Genomic DNA, 19330 nt, shown 5'->3' with positions numbered 1-19330 from the left:
CCCCTTTTCATTCTGGCCTTTCTACGCTATGGTGGACAACCATAGTATAGGCAGGGGATTAAGTTGAACAATTTACAGGGGAAAAAGGGCTCCACAAATGAGATGGGAATTAATCCTGACATCCTAATGACTCTCATACTGAGACAACATATCTGATTTTTCTGTCACTCAAGCTGTGTTTCTGGAATAATAATGCTTTCAATTCATCTTCAATCTGTGCAGCCATCCCTGAGATAAGTACATTTTGTAGCTTCAATTCTTTTTGTAGCATGCATTGTTCCTCTCTCTCTATCCTTATATCCATGACTGGTAGACATTATTAGCTCTTGCTTTCCTGGTAAGTTGAGAAGGGGTGTGAAGTATCAAGGAAGAAGATTTATTAATACATGCCATCTTCTTCATCATGTCCCCTCCATGGCTGGGCTCTCCATAGGCTGAAGAGTGAATTGTTGAGTCCATTGAAAAAAAGAAAATCCCCAGGACAAAGAATTCTGTTTTCTTGAACTTTGATGTAATTTTTGGCTTATTTGTGTTCTTAATTCCCAACTCCAGGGGTCAGCACGAAGGGCTTTTTCCTAAGATTTTGATACCTTATCATTCCAATTAATGCTTCAGTTTTTAAAACAGGTTGTTCGAAGCATGGGTTAGAAATCAGCAGCTCGGAGGCAGATCAAGCAGGGTAAATGGTCAGGAAAGTCTAGAAGGAAGGGCAAGCCAGACCACAGAACAGAGGAAGGTGATAGAGAGCAGATGTCCAGAGAGAGAGGAGGAGGCAACTGGCAGTGAGTGAGGGCTTAGGTGAGTTTCAGGGAGTTGCAAGCGGTCAGATAGCTAGGAAAGGGTTGGGTCTCATGACAGTGGGAAAGCAAAGGATCAGCAGGTCTTTATTGTATGATTATTTAATGTCATTTTTACATCTCCAGCAAGTGCTGTGCCATAAAGTTCTTTTTAACAATTGCAGGTTTAACTTCTCTAACTACACAAGGTGGGAGCCTCCCTGCTTTGTTTATTTATGTCCACAGGAAAAATTGCAAGTTACAAAACCTCTTTATTTCTTAAGCCTTGTCTTCAGTGATGGAAATGTTAAGGATGTTACAGCAAAAAGTTCTCAGCTTACTTAAAAACTCTGAGCTTTGTTAAATCTCTTTCCCCCACCAAAGAGAAATACAGACAAACATGGATGAAAAAAGAAGATATGAAAAAGGAAAAGAGGATACTCCCTCTTTTAGTGAGGTAGCAGGTAGGTAAGAAAATATACTGTAAATGGTAAAGCAGGGTCACTTGAATGGGACTTAATTAGAATTGGTCAAAAATGTTCAAGCACAAGTTTTTTTCATCTCCAAATGAGTTTTTAAAAAAAACCCAACCCACACATCCTGTTGACTTTTTTTTATTCTTGCTTTTTGCAATATTTTTCATGTCATTTTAATTGAAATAATTGAAAAATCAAACAAACGTTGGCATGATCGTTAGAATATTTTGTTTACGCAGAATCTATTTTTCAGTAAATGAAAAAATGTCATTCTTTTTGTTTTCTATAAAAGATTGATTAACAAAATCCATGACAATTTTTTAAAAATTGATCCTTTTAAAATCCCGAAGAAAGAAAACAACTTCAACGTTTGACTGGCCCATTTGTGGTCAGATTAGAAAGGCTTGATTGGAGTTGCAGTTCCATTGTTAGACAAAGTTTTCTATCCCAGAAAAATGAGCAGGCAAAATGAAATCTTGGACCTGCTAAGCTATGTAGCTAAAATCTGGGTTGATATCCTGGCCCCATTGAAATGAACTGGAGTTTTGCCGTTAACTTCAGTGGAGCCAGGATTTCACTCTTAATATTCAGTAGGCTGGACACCCATAAGCTGGAATGGAAAATAAAGAAAAGAACAGACACAAAACAAAAGCAAAGACAAGAAAAGCACCTTCTGAGTTCATCTTGGGTTTTATAATTCTCCACTCTTGGAAAATTACTAGCCTGTTCACAGCCATCCTTTCAGAATTTTCCAATAGCTCTTAGTTCAAAATCAAGGAAACTTGAACAAACTCAAAACAAATCAGAGCCCAGTTTTCAAAACAAAGTTCAGACAAGTTCTCAGCGTTCAATGGGTAGTTCTTAGCATGACTCTGGTTAAATGATTTAATTGTTAAGGCAACAATCCATAGTGCATAGCCTTTAAACCAATAAAATCTCTCTATTGGAAGTAGGACCAGAGGTAATTGTTAAGTAGCAGGAGAGAGGAACTGAGAACATGCATCCTTAAGCTTAAATGACCAGATGAATCCATACCACCATCTCTTACAGACATACAGCCTGATTGTGATCTCACATCAGCTTTGCAGTGGTACAGTTCCTTTGGCTTCAGTGGATCTACTCCACATGTGCATTGTTGGGACTGCAGTAACTTTCAAAGTATTATTCCATCTTCACACGGAGCAGAATCAGGTCCATTTTCTTTAAAAATCCTGGACAGCTCACTCAGCAGAGAGAGGTAATTTTATCTCCATGGAACACAAATATAAAAGTCTGCACAAACACCTGCCCTGCTTTCCAAAATCATCTGCTTCTTGACAGACTCTTTCGCAACACATTGGCACCTCACTCAGAATTTGGTAGCAGTTTTGGACTTGGGTGCCTTTCCCCAGCTATCTACAGTGGCTGTTTTGAAAAATATTCCTGTCAGGTGTTTTGTCAGCAGCACATTAGTTTCAAGGAGCTGAGAAGGTAATTAAATTCGGAGTGGCTGAAGATCTAACTTGTAGACTGCAGGAAGGACATACAGTGAAGCTTGTTAAATTGCTGGCAAGCCACTGAAGAGGGGGCAAAATCACATCACCTGGATCAACAAAGAATAATAATAGGCCAGATCATCTCCTCCTGCAGTAAAATTCTGTGAAGCGGGGAAGAAATTCTATTCCAGGGATGAGGTAGGTCCATCTGAACAAAGACCCAGACCCTGTGTCTCCACACCAATGTGAATAAACAGTAGTATTTGTGAGATCCATTAATTTACATTAGTGGAAAACCAATGAGCTCAAAATGAGGGCCAACATTTATAAACAGAGCTTGATTCTTCCGCTTACACTGAGCGGGGAAGAAGCGTGGATTGTAGCAAGGAAAGCAATTAACAGGAGCATTTAAAATAAAGCAGAGCCCCTTCTTTATCTTACATTCTCTTCCTGTTACAACCACTCCTCAACACACACAGACTCACACACTTATTCTACCCCTTTAGAGTTGTAGTGCAAAATGAATGCAAAATCAATGCAAGTGACACTGCTATACCACTTGCAGAGTATTTTCTTACCTACCTTTACAACGTGCAGCTTGCACCATGTAAGTCATACCCCATAGCAGCAAAAGTGCAAGGATCATGTTTTGCTGCTACAAGGCATTTAAGGTGCAGTTATTTGAGTTTTAACATAAGGAATGTACGTGGATCATACGTAGTTAAGGGCACAGTTATATAGTCACTGAATGATTCTGACATCATGTATGCATGGTCCCTCCACTTTCATCTGTATGGGTCCCTGCATTTGGCCCACAGACTTCCCTGGGAACAGCACTCACATCAGCTCTGAATATGGCCCACTATTTGCAATTTATACTCATTTACTTTGGTAGCAAGTTCTCTGTCATTTTTTCCATAAGCACAGGCTGAATTCTAAATCTTATGAAATAATTAGGAAACTCTTGTTTGAAAAAGGATCAAACAACCCTTGACTCATGTTAAAATGTTTCAAAAGGGTTTTGATAATGCAGAAATACATATTAGGTGTATATTCTATTTGCCTTCATTTAAGTTACATCCCACCTAAGCTTTCAATTTAATATACCTGTCTCCAAGTACACTGAGTTATACAAACCAGATTGGAACAACCTATGCATTTTTTCCCACTGCCGCTTCTAATTCAAAGGTGTACTCCTCTTCAAATACTCTCTCGCTTTCTTTTTTAACCAAGAATGGAAGTAGAGGGGGTGAGGTGAATCACCGAAGCTAATTGAATTTGCAGAACCATGTGGATTAAGTAACCCATTTGGTTTGAATAAACCAGCCTTGATCTGTTTATTTTGTTATCATAATAGCAGGTATGCATAAATTAATGTAAGTGCTTCATTTTACTTCTGTGGAAGGACACAAGTAGGCTCTGATTCTCCTCTCACTTTCACAGATGAAAACCAGGAGTAATTTATTAAAGTCAATGGAATTGCACCATGATAATACTGGTGTAAATGAGCACATATATTTTATTTACAGTAATGCTAGAGGTGATCTAGATCTGGTTGCATTATTTGTTACAAATAATTAGCTCCCTTTGTAATTAGCAAATTATTCACAAATGAGTCCTGACTTTCTCCAGAAATATTCATTATTTCTAAGTTTTCTTCCAAATAGTTTGGACAAATAATTTTTCAAACTATGGGTTGTTTGCAAACTGTTCCCTTTGCTACAATACACCCTTTGTGTTTTGTGATAGTTACTGAAGTGAGATGGTACTGGGTCTATTCCCTGACTGGACAATTGAAATGTTTGACACAGGAGAATAAAAAAATGTAGTCATTAGATATGAATGCACTTTCCAATATTAATTTTTAGACAAATCATTATCTGTGCTAAAATGTGTAAAACTTTTAGGATTCACAGAAACTTTCCTGAACACCTAGCACTCGTACAAATTCTTCTGCATACCAAATAATAGAAGCCCATTAATCTTAGCAAACAGAACTCAATGTTTTTATTCACAAAAATAATCAGAAATCATGGTGGGTGCGAGATTACTGTTTGATCAGCATTAAGTTGAACTATGTGATACTAAAGCTGTGTGTTAGATGATTTGGAAAACTTGGCATTGGAAAACGAGGTTCTGAAATAAGAGTTTGCCTGAATTTTTTTATGTGGATGCATCATTTTGGGTAACAATGAAGTCAACGCAAGCTTAATGTCCCACTTAAACTCTATTTTAAAATTTAAATGAAGCACAGAGGTGAATTTCATCCTTCCAGAATGTGATTGCTACAATCATCACTTTCATCAACACTCAGGTATCCTACTTCTATCACATGTCAAAACAGTCCTGATGATTCCTTTGGGATGAATTTTAGCACTGTTGACAGCTGCCAGAATGACAGGCCTGGACACTGAAATTTTTTAGATATACATATATGCATACACACACACGCACACACACAACCTGGGCCGCAAAACTTCACTAATGTAAAACACTTTAAAAGGCATAGCACGGGGGAAGTTTGCACTTCCACTAGCTGTGTCGTACCTAGTTTTTGGTAAACAGCTGTCAATTCTGCTCCTTTCACTGGTTCTAGTCTAAATTAAGTTTAAAGGATTTTTTTTAAATTTAAAGCTTCTATGAGTTTTAGGAGAGCAGAACAGGATCCTTGGAGTCAGGGCTTGCTCTCATTTATACCAGTGTAATTAATTTCATTGGCGTGACTCCAGATTCACACTGGTTTAACCGAGAACAGATTATGGCCCTTGGACTCTCTAGAGAATGGTGTGTCTTGGTAAACAAAGAAAGAGGGGTTTATTTTGGGTTTTACACTGATGTGAACTAATTGATGTCAGTGGTGTTACTCTTGATTTCCACCTATGTTAGTGACAGCACAATTAGGCCAAAATTGTTCATTATGAAGGATCATAGATTCAGAGAGGCTAGGGATGGATCTATCTGAAAAAAAAGGTAATTTGGTAATTTGCTCAGTCATTGAACCCCATAGAGAAGGCTTATAGGAGTCCTGTTTCATTATCAGATTTCTGTACATAACACTAGAAGTAGCTCTGAATCAATATCCCAGACCTCAGAGCTGAAAACCCCTAAGCATCAAGTGTGTTTGAAATTGGAACCAAGTTCTAAATTAGAATTTTTCAGATAGCCCCCATCTTTATATAAGAACATAAGAACGGCCATATTGGGTCAGACCAAAGGTCCATCTAGCCCAAAGTCCTGTCTTTCAACAGTAGCCAATGCTAGATGCCCCCAGAGGGAATGAACAGAACAGGTAATCATCAAGTGATCCATCCCCTGTTGCCCATTCCCAGCTTCTGGCAAACAGAGACTACGGACACCATTCCTTCCCATCCTCCATGAACCTATCCTCCATGAACTTATCTAATTCTTTTTTGAACCCTGTTATAATCTTGGCCTTCACAACATCCTCTGGCAAGGAGTTCCATAGGTTGACTGTGCATTGTGTGGAAAAATACTTCCTCTTGTTTGTTTTAAACCTGCTGCCTATTAATTTCTGCCTATTAATTTCATTAATAAGTTGAATAACGCCCCCCCCGATCTAAAACCCATGAACACGTTGAAATCTGTATCCAAATTTTTGCACCTTGAGTCTTCATGCTAGAGAAGAAACTGGATTCAGCTACTGGACAAAGACAGACCTTGTGGTTCTCTCTAGTTCTATAGCTCCCAGACTGTCCAGTTTAGTTTCACCACTCACAGCTCCCTAAATGTCAGTATAGATTAAGCAGTCATGGAAGGTATTGCTGACTACATGGCAGAGACCACTGCAGCTGCTTTTAACATTTAAAAAATAGCCTTGCAAATCTTTTTCTGGCAAAACTATAGTTCAAGTCAATGAGAGTTTTACTGGAAAGAAGACCGGTTGTCAGAGAAAAGAGTGTACTGCCAACAGGGTAAGTCTTCACTGGAGAGTTAGCCTGGGATCTAACATGGGTGTTTACCCTAACCCCCTGTCGTCCACACAGAACCTCTTACTCATGCTTGAGAGTGCTTTAAACACAGGTTAGCATATGCTGCTGGGCTTGAGCTTGTGTTTCTCCTCAGCCCAGGCTGGCAACCCATCTACTTTGCAGTGAGGACACAGGCTAATCAAATCCTCCATTGCATTCCCACAATTCCACTTCGGCCATGTTTTCTTGCTCTCGGCCTCCTCACTTCTTCTGCACTGGAAGTCACCTACACTAGCTCAGCATTTAAACCCCAAGTTGCCTGTTACAGTTCTGCTGTGCTTCCCCAGATTTGAATAGACATGCCATGTGAGAAATCGTCCCCCCAGAGTGCTGTCTGTTGGCCAGAAGCTGACAGCAGCAGCTTATTCACTGCAGCTTAGCAGCAGCTGGCAGCTTAGTACAGGGCTAAGAGCCACAGGATGTCCTGCCAAAAGCCTACCCCAGCACAGGAGCACTTAGTATAGCACCAGTGTGGATTCAGCTACATGGATCTGGCACACGGTAGGAGTCTGCACTAGGGAACGTTCCACCAGGGCTAGCCTAGCCGTGGCTCACTCTGTAATGAATACCTTCCATGAGAGGCCCCTTGATTCTTGAACTTGTCCCCAACCCCAGTTTGAAAAAGCCTCTGTAAATGCACCTATTTGCTGTGGATTGAGGGAATCACTGAAGGAAGTATCTGGGGTCTATTTTGCTACAATGAATTACCAACTAGTAGGTTCATTTACTTTCATTGCATATAAGCACTCATGTGCTCCTGGGTGATTATACCAGGGTGGATAGTGATTCTCAGTAATTGTCCAGGTGCCTAGAGCTGTAAATAGATATCTTTTTTTTCTATTTATATCGAAATAAATCAATCATCAGCTGTATGTACCAAACCATCAATTACATGTAAACTACACAACAGAAATCAATCAGAGTGTGCAGGCTTCAGTCTGCCACCATTTTTCACAGAAACTATTCTTAGATGTCTTACTGTTGTCCAAGTGGTTCGCCTTGATAATTTTTTCCGAGTAGTCAGATATACTGGAGCATTCAATCTAAAGAAGAACAGGACAAAGGAGAGCTTTGTGTTAAAGACTTCAGACATACTGAACAGAAATAAAATCTATTGAACACAGCAGAATCTGTACAAAACATGCAACCATAGACAGCGGATAAATCAAAGCTTTATCTGTAGTCCCGCCATGGAGAGGGTGATATCTTAGTATGAAAACTGTGAAGTGTGTGTGTATTATATGTGAAACTTTCTCTAAACCCATGTGAAAATATGAAAGAAAGAGGTCATATGTAATAGACTGCATAGCACACATAATAATACCTGAATTTATCCCAATTACTTCAGAATCTGTTGGAAAATCTGTTACTTTCCTCCACCACCACCACCACCCCAAAAAAGCCAATCATTAAAGAACTCAAGAGGATGAATAGCGTGTTGCAAAATTTCCAAACGCAGTTGAAAAAATATGCTTCCAAACTGTTCAAGTTGTATCTACATCCAAACCATTTCAGTACTTGTCTGTTTGGAAAAGCAATTATTCATCAGTTCCATGATTTACCTACTTTGACAACAATCACAGGTTTCAGAGTAGCAGCCGTGTTAGTCTGTATTCGCAAAAAGAAAAGGAGTACTTGTGGCACCTTAGAGACTAACAAATTTATTAGAGCATAAGTTTTCGTGAGCTACAGCATCCGATGAAGTGAGCTGTAGCTCACCAAAGCTTATGCTCTAATAAATTTGTTAGTCTCTAAGGTGCCACAAGTACTCCTTTTCTTTTTGACAACAATATGTTCCTTTGAAAGGGAATTCCAAAATTCACATATATGAAATTACTGATATATTTTATGTACTTTTAAAACAACCTTCAGAATTCGTATGCCTCCAGGACCTTCTTCTAGTGCTCTTTTGTGTCCTATATCAAATGCTGTGCTGCTTCCCATATCTCTTTTGGAGACTCACAGTCAGATTCTGCTCTCACATGGGTTTTATATCCATGTGACTCTACTGGGCCTGATTATCCTCTCATTAACATCTATGTATTTCAGCATAAAACTGGAGACTCAGAGTCATTGACTTCAGCAGAGTTACTTCTGTAATGTAAAGGAGGTCTAAACTAGTCCTTCAGTTATTCTTTCCTGGCTTAAAAATGTACAGACTACATCTTCGATAGCACCTGATCTATTCTGAGGAGATGTGGGCCATAAGTGGCTTTCCATCTTTTTTTCTATTCTCCATAGTGGCTTTCCATCATCTCTCAACCCCATTTCCCAATCCTGGCAGCCAGGAGCCCATTAGGCCCCTGGCATGAATTACCATAATCACAGAGGTGGTTCCACTTATCTAGGATCAGTGGAGCACAGCACACTTTGGTCACATCCCCTGCAGCCCACCAACATGCCCCTATGCTGTAGGATGGAGGCTGGCTTTAAACCATCCCAGCATTCACCTATGCAAAGGGAATGCCCAGCTGTCCCCTTGTGCTACCTGATCAGCGCAAAGAAGTTGGAAGTAGGAATTGGTTTTTACAAATCACACTGTCTTCCTTCCATATTGGAATGATGCTGAATCAGATCTAGGAGGCCAAGTAGAGCAGGTATTTTAAAAAAAAAAAAAAAAAAGTCTGGCAGATGTGAGTAAGTGGAGTGCCTTATTTAGTAGCTGCTCTCTTTCCTAACCTGGAAAATGTACTACAATTCTCAAACTCTCTCAACAAATGTTCACATGTTGATATTCTGGCAATAAATGTCCTTCTGTATTTATGAAAATATCATGACCCACCTACACCCTCCATCAGCTCTGTGCCCTGAGCTTGAAATTCAGACTGTCATAAGGTGGGATGTGTCTGGGACAAATCCTGAACTCTGCTTTGTACTGTAACCTTCATTTTTGGATTAGGACATCCATTTTATACTAGGGGCTGAATTCATGTCTAACCTTGCCCAAGGCAAGATTCCTGTGATGAATTCTAGACAGCCACCCTGCCCAGGAAAGGTGCTTGTTCCCTAGTTGAATGACAATAACTGAGAAGCCATCACGGCACTATCTAGGGCAGTGGTTCTCAAACTTTTTTGATTGGGCCCCCCTATTTTGTCTCTGTAGTTGTTTATGGCCTCCCCCTCCCCCACAAGTACATCTACCACCACCCAGCTCTGAAGGCAGCGCTGCGCCAGCAGCAGCACAGAAGTGAGGGAGGCAATGTGAAAAGTGCTATTTGTCAAGATCACTTTTCACAGTAGACTTAGCGCCCAATTGCCACCCTTACTTTTGTGCTGCTGCTGCTATCCTGGGGCTGACAGCTGGAGCCCCTCCATCTCCTGGTGAGGGATTGAGTGCGCGGGGGTGGGGAGGAGAACCTGGGAGGCGGGGCTCTGTCTGTCCCATTTATCCCCGCCTCCCTGGTGTGCATGGGCCTTCTGCACGAACCCCAGCCACCTGGGGCTGACAGCCAGAGCTCTTCAAAAACCCAAACAAAACCACACACACAAAAAAAGCACATAGCTCGCACCTCCCTAGACACATTCCTGTGCCCCATAGTTTGAGCACCACTGATTTAGGACCATCAAATTTAATTGTCTCTCAACTGCCAACCAATCCCATGGAACAATGCTCTCTCTGCAGGGGATGTTCCTTGTTTTCCTGCCCCAGTGTCCCCATAGAAGTGAAACTAAAAGTCAGATTGCCCACAGGTAGGTGGAACTCTGGGGGAGCATGTGTAAGCAACTGGGGGGCGTGGGAGATCTGTGGCATTGGTTTCAGGGATCAGGGAGGCTGGACTGCAAAGTCCCATGTCCCAAGGAAGGACTAAGACAAGAGGTCTGTGCATGAGAATGTGCGGTACAGACCCAGAGCTAAAAATAGCCACTAGAGTACCCAGGCTCAGGGGGCTTTGAAGCACATGGGACAAAGGGGCTAGATCCACTTACAACAGACTGGTGACCATCAAGAGGGGGACTGGGCTAAGTTGTATCACAGATCATCACTTTTTTTGAAGTCCTAAACACTTTAGCTTGCAAAATTTGTAAGTGCTACAAGAGAGAGACTTTTTCCTGCAGAGTTTATACATTCTTCAGCTTGCTCCTGTAGAGCGGATAAGTTCTGCAACAGAAAGGCTGAAGTCTTTCTCCTGCAGAGTTCAAAACTCTGCTGACACTTCCAGCTCCAGCACATTTATCTGAAACTGTTGATTATCTAATTGAATTGATTATTTAAATAAATGTTAATGGCCCTTATTACTTGCAGATAAACAGCTAAGAAATAGTACAGTATAAAAATGAGAGAGTAAACTAATTAACCAAAATGCTATATTTGGAATAATAGTTTCCTCTGGGTTGGAAAGAACCTTGAACTAGGTCACCTAATCCATCCTCCGGCATTATTATGGCAGTATTAAATTAATTATCCATTACCATCTCTCTAGGCAGCTTTATTTACTGACTGAGCTATTCTGAGAGTTATAATCATTTTCCAGATATTTTACTTAATTTTCACATGCTGCAACTTCAAGGGACACTGCCAACTTAAAATTCACATTTGTGGTAGAAAAAGTATACCTGCTGTTAGAATTAGCACCTAAGACAACTGTAACTGAAAGAGACCAATTTGTTTAGTGTGTCTATTTGAGAGCACTTTTTGACTATGGTTGGTTGAACGGCTTCCTCTGTATCATGAGTCATTTAGTCAGTTACGCCTTCATTTATGAGGGAGTTTCACCATAAAAAGGAGAAAGAAACATTTTCTGAAATAGGAACTTGCATCTATAAAAGCACAAAAATTTACAGAGGGATTCAAGGGTAGGTATTGTACTTTAAATGAGGTTTTTTGTTTGTTTGTTTTTTTAAACAGACTAGATTTCGAGTTGAAGATGTCATTATTTTTTCCTCATTGAACTAATGGGAATTATTGATCCTTGTCTTCTTTTAAATTCTCCTTTCTCATATTTATAGATAGATAACTTTCACCTCCATCATATTTTCAACAGACTGCACATGCTCAGTTCTCTCCAGTTTTCTTCATAAGTCTTACTTTAAGTCTTTTAGTGGGCATGAAATGAGGGTTAAGAGTCATGGCTTCTGTCCCCAGCTTGGTCATTAACTCTGCCTGACCTACACGTCATTTAATCTCTCCATGCCTCAGTTCCTTCGCCTGGAAAATGGGGATCATGACAGTTACCCATGTTTGTAAAAGTGCTTTAATATCTGTAGAAAACTGTATGTTTTTCCCTCTGAAGTCTCCTAATTTGTGTCTCTTTTTTAAAATATGGCACTCAAAAATATCAGCAGTAAACTGATGGATCCCTAAGCATTGCTGGGCAGTGCACAATAATAATCTTGCTGGATTTATGCCATTCTTATTACTACAACCCAAGATAAACATATGCCTTTTTTGTAGTAGCATCAGATTGTTGACAAGAATTCAATTTATATCCCACTGGAGTTGCTTTAACTGCAGGACTGCTGCCTAGCCAATGTCCCTCCATTTAAAATGTGTGCAATTAATTATTTCTTCCTCCATGAACCACTTTACATTTGCCTTTATTGAATTGCCTTGATGGATTTTTCAATCCATGACACAAGCACACTTATGATAATTATTGTTATATTATATAGTGGTGACACCTAAACATTTTCCAATTCCCGTAGCTAACTTGGCAATGTTACCTCAATATTTGGAGTAAATACTGAGGCACGAGTGGAAAGTTTTAAAGTGCAACCACTATACCCATCAAACTATTTGGGATTCTGTCCAAACTTTGTGTCACCTGCTAGTGTGATTAGTTCAATCTTCTCTTTATCCTCCAAGTTGTAAATCGAAACATTGAGTAGTGTTGTACCTTGAACAAACCCCTTGGGAAACCACATGCAATATATCCTCCAAATTTGACATTGAAGCATCAGCAATGCTCTGTGTAATCCTCATTGCTCTAATTTCCCTATGGGAATGTCATATGGCCCCATATGTCTAAAATGCCCCACTAGAGATACTATGTCCAATGAAAAGGAGTACTTGTGGCACCTTAGAGACTAAAATTTATTTGAGCATAAGCTTTCATGAGCTACAGCTCACTTCATCGGATGCATTCAGTAGAATGCTTTTCCACTGAATGCATCCGATGAAGTGAGCTGTAACTCACGAAAGCTTATGCTCAAATAAATTTGTTAGTTTCTAAGGTGCCACAAGTACTCCTTTTCTTTTTGCGAATACAGACTAACATGGCGGCTACTCTGAAATATGTCCAATGAATTTCTTTTAACCACTAAAGGCTGAACTATGGTTGGTCCTTATGAAATTGCATGGGGTGGGATGGAGGGATTGCATAGAGCCTCTCCTTTTTGTGTAGCACATGTAAGGGCCAATCACAATTGCACTTTGTGCACTCGAGAAAACGAAGACTGCTCTCCTGTGCGCATAAACCACCCCAAAAGGAAGAGCTGGTAGAGTCATGGCCTTACCTCCATCTTTTGCCCTTGGTCCTGCAGCAGGACAGGCATGTAGAAGGGAATAATGAAGGGCTGTAACAGGCACACCTCAGACAGCCTAGGGAAGAATTCTGCCTCCTTGAGGTGGAATGTCTTTTCTAGCTTCATTGAGACCTGCCTTCCCTTCCTGTGAGTAGTTTGCACAGTCCAGCCCTGCCACAGTAATCTTAGTAAGGAAAGGGCCCCAATTTCACCACCCTTACTTACATTTCTCAATGTATTATGTTTTAGTTAGACTTCTAGTTCCTTGTGTTTATTCATGATACCTCTTGAATTAGTTACAGAGACATCTATATGTTTAGAGGTTGCTCCCAGCCTTTCTAACCAGAGCTGTGCTGAGGACAGAAGTTCCTTTTCATGAAGAATTTTGAGATTTTTGAAATTTAAGCTTCATTTCAGCTAGGAATAAAAATCAAAAGATTCAAAATTCTTCATACAGTAAAATTCTGGGAAAAAATTTTTTTGGGGTCAATTAAAACATTTTGATTCAATTGCAACTTTTAAAAAATGGTATAATATTGTAATATATAGGACAAAATAAAAAAGTCTAAACAAAAAGTAATTCAAAACAAAAAATTGAAACGTTTCATTCCAGAAATGTCAAAACAGAGCACTTTGACATTGTTGGAACTTTTTTCACTAGTTTTCTTCCAAAACAAAATTCCAGACAAATCAACCCAATTTTCTAAGTATTTTGATTAGACATAATTTCAACTTCCAATGGAATATGGTCCCATTTAAGTTTCTCCAACCAACCTTAATTCTAACTCCATCTGTTTCTTCCCAGCTCTGCCTTTGATTTGCTTCTCAAATGTGAATTTGATTCCCTAAGCCTTTCTTCTTTTTTGATTCCCCTGATACACTGACAGTCGATATGCATAGCCAGGTTTTAGCCTCTCACTGTGTCCTTACCACTTCCTTTTTAAATAGTTCCTCTCTTGCTAGCCTAAAACAGAGGAGACTATGTGCTTTGCTTGATGTTACAATGGAGTGTGTGATCCATCCTGCCCCCACTTGACAAGGAATAGATATCAATGGTTCCTGAACTTTACACACTTGCTTTCAAATACCCTGGCAAGAAAACCAACAATTCTAACTGCTCCGTTGCTCCCAAGAAACTGGTATCTGGCTCATTTGTCCAAGAAGAGAGGTAGCATATACCCTCGTGCTAAAGAGCTAGAAGCATTCATTATGGTAGCTTGCTGTTGCTCTATAATGTTTTCTGTATCATGTGTTTATCTCCTAATTTAATACTCAATTAAACTAATGTCAGGCATATGTCTTCATGTCCTAATGGGTCAATGCATAATTGCCTTTGCTCCCTGGTTTGGCTAAAAACACCATAGAATGCAGATAGTTTTGCTGCAGAAGATGGTTCACATTTTGCACACCTTCAATACTGGAGCTGGTCTCAGGTTTCAAGGGCTAAGCAAGAACTTCAGTAGCTCATCACTATCCCACTCCAACTAGGAACAGTCCACACTCTTGCTCCCTTCTCTATGTTCTTACACCAAGTCACCCAGTAAGCTCCTGTTCCACCTCTGTGACCTGCTTCCCTGGTCACACTGAGCCTCCTTCACTTGTTTGAAACTCATGGATGCTATAGAAGGTGACTGAGGAAGAAGGCAGTGAGAAAGGAATACATTCAAGACCTTGAACTGGGAGACAAGAGGAAAACTAGACAAGTGAACTGGGACTTGGATGAGAGGGGAAGAGGATGATAGAACAATTAGAAATAAGAGAGTGTTGTTAGTGACTCTCTGGCTGGTAGGTTAGGTGTGTACCGTGGTTGACATTAAAAAGTCAGCATTTACCAATAATTCCCACATGGGCTATCTGAGGCACCACAGTTATTTCCTATTTTACATCTACAAAAGAACTGGGACAGCTCAGGTAGTCCTGTGTGATAACTCTTTGAAAATGTTGGCTTTTTAACATGCACTGAGGCCCAGGGTGTTTGAGGCTCTTCACCATCACATAGGCAGCATAGAGTTCAGTTCTGTTCTGAAAAGTGGCCATAAAACCCAGCATTGCCTGGTGCTCCATCTTTATTGTCACTGAAGCTTCAGGTCAAAAGTGCTCAGTTTACAGGAAAAAATATGTGCTTTCTAACTGCCCACCCTGCATATTCAGTCTAGGCTCTAAAGCTAACATTTCCAATAGTGGCTTCAGATTTGGATGTATCCATTTTGCACTGCCCAACCTGACACACCTGGTGCCTCAGATTAGGCACCTAGAAATTGTGGTATCCAAAATCAAGGGCCACTTTTGAAAATTTGGGCCTAAGAGTCAAGCTGAGTTTTTTGCATTTCATGCTTCATCAGTAAGGCTACATTTTAGTCACAGGTATTTTTAGTAAAGGTCATGGACAGGTCACGACCCGTGATCTGTCCATGACTTTCACTATATACTCCTGACTAATACTTGGGATGGGACGGCTCGGGGGAGATCCCAGGGGGGCTCCATGGGTGCTGGGAGGGGGTGGCCCGGGGGGGCGCAGTGGGTACTTGGGAGGGTAGCCTGGGGGGGCATGGCCTGTGAGGGTGCCGTGGGTGCTGGGGGGGTGCTATGGGGGGAGGTTGGCAGGGCTGGGGCAGGTTCCCTACCCAGCTCCTGGGAAGTGGTGACCTCCAGCTCCTACCTCCACGTGCTGCCTCCACTCCTCCCCAATCCCCAGTTCTGCAGCTCCCATTGGCTGAGAACCATGGCCAATGGGAGCTGCAGGCGGAGGCAGCATATGGAGCTAGGAGCTGAGGGCGGGGAGTTCCTGTCACCCTTCTGGGGAGCGCCCCCCAGGTAAGCACCACCCCACACCCCACCCCCAGTCCTGAGCCCCCCACACACACACCCAGACTCCTGCTGCTGGGGGTTAGGGGGGCCTGAGACTGCTCCAGCAGCAGCCAGTGTGATTGGCCCAGGGGCTGCCTGAGCTGCTCCGGCGGCTCCCTGGCCAGGCACTCAGGCTGCTGCAGAAGTCACAGAGGTCACAGACAGCCATGGAATCCGTGACCTCCCTGACAAACATGGAGCCTTATTCATCAGTAATAGTACAGATCCTTTACTTAGGCCCTCAGTTACATCTATCTGGGCAACCCTTTTGTCTTCAGTGCACAGCTGTAACTGAATGGAACTTAGAAAACAATTTTGTCGATGGAGGAATAAAAGAAGGAATAAAATCCAACTCGCTCTCTCTGAACTGTTTTGGCTGTGCAGGGCAAACAGGAGTGAAAATCAATAAAAACTTATATCAATCACTTTGAAGTCACCAGTAATAACTCTGAATACACAAAGGGAGCAGACTTATTGAGTAAGAAGATGCAACTTTTACATACTCACTTCTCAGAGTAGAACTGCACTTTAGTGTTCTGTCCATAAAGTACTTTTAAAGTAATCATTCCCTGCCTTTTCTGAGGAGTGGAGTAATGGATATGAAAAGACTACAAATGCTTTCTGTTTCAGCTCCTCTGGTTGTTATGCACAGAGAGGCTAGATTGGAGGAATTTGTTTCTGGTGCTTTGAAGGTCCCAAGAACATAAGAAAAATCAGAAAAGGCAGCACACTCCCTATCAACTTTTCCAAGAGGAGCAAATGTCTTTAATGTTTGCAGGAAAAAGAGACTGCACTTTTTTTTTTTTTTTTTTTTTTTTTTTACTAGGATCAGTGCAGGTCACACACAAACAACAATCACAAGGAAAGACAAAACAGCTAAAAGAGGGATCCCTTCACTCTTTTGAAAGGATGTCTTTGGTCAGATCCTTAGCTGGTGCAAATGGACACAGCTCCACTGAATCAATGGAGCGGCACCCATTTATGCCAGCTGAGGATCTGGCCCACAATGTAAGGCTGTAGGTCAAAACAAGACATGGAAACACATGAAAAAAATAAAAGAAAACCTACTTCTCCCCCTCTGTCCTTCTCCAAAATAAAATTGTTAGGAAAAATTCTTCTTACCCCATACACCTTCTTGGCTCCTGCCTTGGCAGCAAACATTGAGAGGATTCCTGTGCCACTTCCAACATCCAATACAATCTTATCCTTAAAAACATGTTTATTGTGATACATGGAGTTTCTATATGTTAATGTGCGCACCTCATCCTTTAACATTTCCTGTTTTGAAAGAAGGCATCACATGTTTACTCATGGTGTAGGATTCATTGTGTCATTAAAATTTAACATATTCACCAGCTGAAGAGTTTTTCAGGTTGTTTGGGATACAACCAGGATTCATTACAAATCAAGACAACTTTAAAATGCAAACTATGAAGAAGTGAAATAGTAAGACTCAGCATTGTCTCATTCGTCTACTCTTATTTCCCTCAAATATTATTTTACTGTTAAAAATGGTGACCAGAAATTATAGTCAATCCACAGTACTGCTGCGGGTATAGGCAAAAACAGTGCAAACCCCCTCACTCTCCTCCCCCTGAGGCTTTCTGCTGAGACTGCCACAAAGAATGAACATTGCAGTGGTTGTGGCAGTCTTTATAATACAGACACCTCCACAAGGAACTGGACTTAGACCAACTCCAATAGGTTTCACACAGGTCACCAGACAAACTGTAGAAGGTAACGACTGTCACTACTCGCCTGGATATGAATTGGTGAACTAATAACACATAGACAGTGTGTTTCCCCAATAGGTGGGGTAGTTATTATTCCTCTTTTACAAGTTGGGGGTCGGGACTGGAGCACAGAGAGATTGAGGACTAAATTATCTATTGTCCAATAATTATGGGAGCCCATCTTGAGATTCCTAGGTGTCTTTACTTTGACACCCAAAAACGGAGGCACCCAAATTGAGTAGACACTTGTGAACATGTCAGCTCAACAGACTTGCCCAAAGTTTCACAGCTAGCTAATAGTTTCAGACCTAGGAATAGCACCAAGTGTCCTGACTCACATTTTACTCTCCTATTCCCTGCATCTCACAGCCTCACTACTAGAATGATCTTAGTCCAGTTTCTAATGGGTATGTTTGCAGGATCTTGAGGTTAACTCTTGATCAATCCCTTCAGGCATTCAGTTTCTTCTCCTGAAGTTGCCGCTGATAGGGGCCAATTTCTTTCTCGCATCAATTTTACATAGATTTAACTCTATTCACATCAGTGGAGTTAATCCTCACTAGCACTAGTGTGAGGAAAATCAAACAAATCGGGGAAATATTTTCAAAAAGATTTAAGTGATTTAGGCACCTAAATTCCATTTTCAAAAGTGGCTGAGGCACTAAGGAGCCACTCAGATGCTTGTGAAAATGTTATCTATTATGTCTAAAAGGCAGTAACTCTGATTACTCCTGTGGTCCTCACTGAATAATTTTAGGCAGGATGAATGCATGTTGAATGCCAAGATATATGAAAGCCCCAATGCCTCGCAGATGGAAGCACTAGTGCACAAGATTACTATACATTGGTTGCTTGTCTGTCTGGGTGGGTTACTTTCAGAGGGACTGGTTATATCCATAACTGTTGATTTGTAAGAGGATGTTTTCTCATGGAATATGGCTTGATGTAAAATACTGAAAAGGGTAGAGGAGGGAGACTGATTCCACTTAGCTTGAAGTAGGAGCTGCTGCACTGGTATTAAGCCTGGTCCAATCCCCATGTTGCTTGTTTCTCACTACTGATCTGACACATTATGGTACCATTTAATGTTTCCTGAGCATGTGCTTTTAGGGCCTGATTTTCAAAGACAAAATATAGTTTATGAATGCAAAATTTGACCAAAGGGATGAGATTTTCAAAGCTGCCTAGGGGATTTGCAAGCCCAACTGTCATTAATTGGAATGGGAATACAGTGTCTAAATCCGTTTGGTGGCTTTGAAAATCTCAGCCTAAGTATGGTTTAGCAGCTTAGCTTTAGGTACCCAGATTTGAAAAATGTTCCTGTAACTCTTTATAGACACAGAGGATGTTTCATCCTTTGCTCCAAGGTCCTTGCAAGCCAAGGCCCAGATCATGTCCTCCACATTTCTGCATGGAAAGAATGCTATTAAACTACCCAATAACTGTCAGAAGAAGCGGGGCAGTTGCACTGAAGTGGTAGCAACTTTCTCCCTCCCTTCCTATTGATTTCAAAGGGGGGGAGGTTGTTAGGCAGGGAGGGGCTGCTGTCTCAGCGACCCTATACCAAACTTG

At 41.0% G+C, this 19330-nt stretch overlaps 1 protein-coding gene across 2 annotated transcripts in view; it reads right to left on the bottom strand.

Annotated features, from left to right (window-relative positions):
• PRMT8 (protein arginine methyltransferase 8) overlaps positions 1-19330 on the bottom strand; it is a 111538-nt gene that overhangs the window by 26498 nt on the left and 65710 nt on the right. Inside the window, exons 3-4 of one of the 2 annotated variants that reach the window (XM_038388050.2) lie at positions 17148-17303; positions 7696-7759 (exon numbers count right to left, since the gene is read on the bottom strand). In XM_038388050.2, coding sequence (XP_038243978.1) covers positions 7696-7759; positions 17148-17303 — 220 coding nt within the window. The remainder of the gene's footprint in view (positions 1-7695; positions 7760-17147; positions 17304-19330) is intronic. The other variant, XM_043514601.1, reaches the window with a different exon arrangement.

Source organism: Dermochelys coriacea, chromosome 1, assembly GCF_009764565.3.
Source record: "Dermochelys coriacea isolate rDerCor1 chromosome 1, rDerCor1.pri.v4, whole genome shotgun sequence".
Classification (NCBI taxonomy): domain Eukaryota; kingdom Metazoa; phylum Chordata; order Testudines; family Dermochelyidae; genus Dermochelys; species Dermochelys coriacea.
This window is presented reverse-complemented; position numbering and strand designations above follow the sequence as displayed.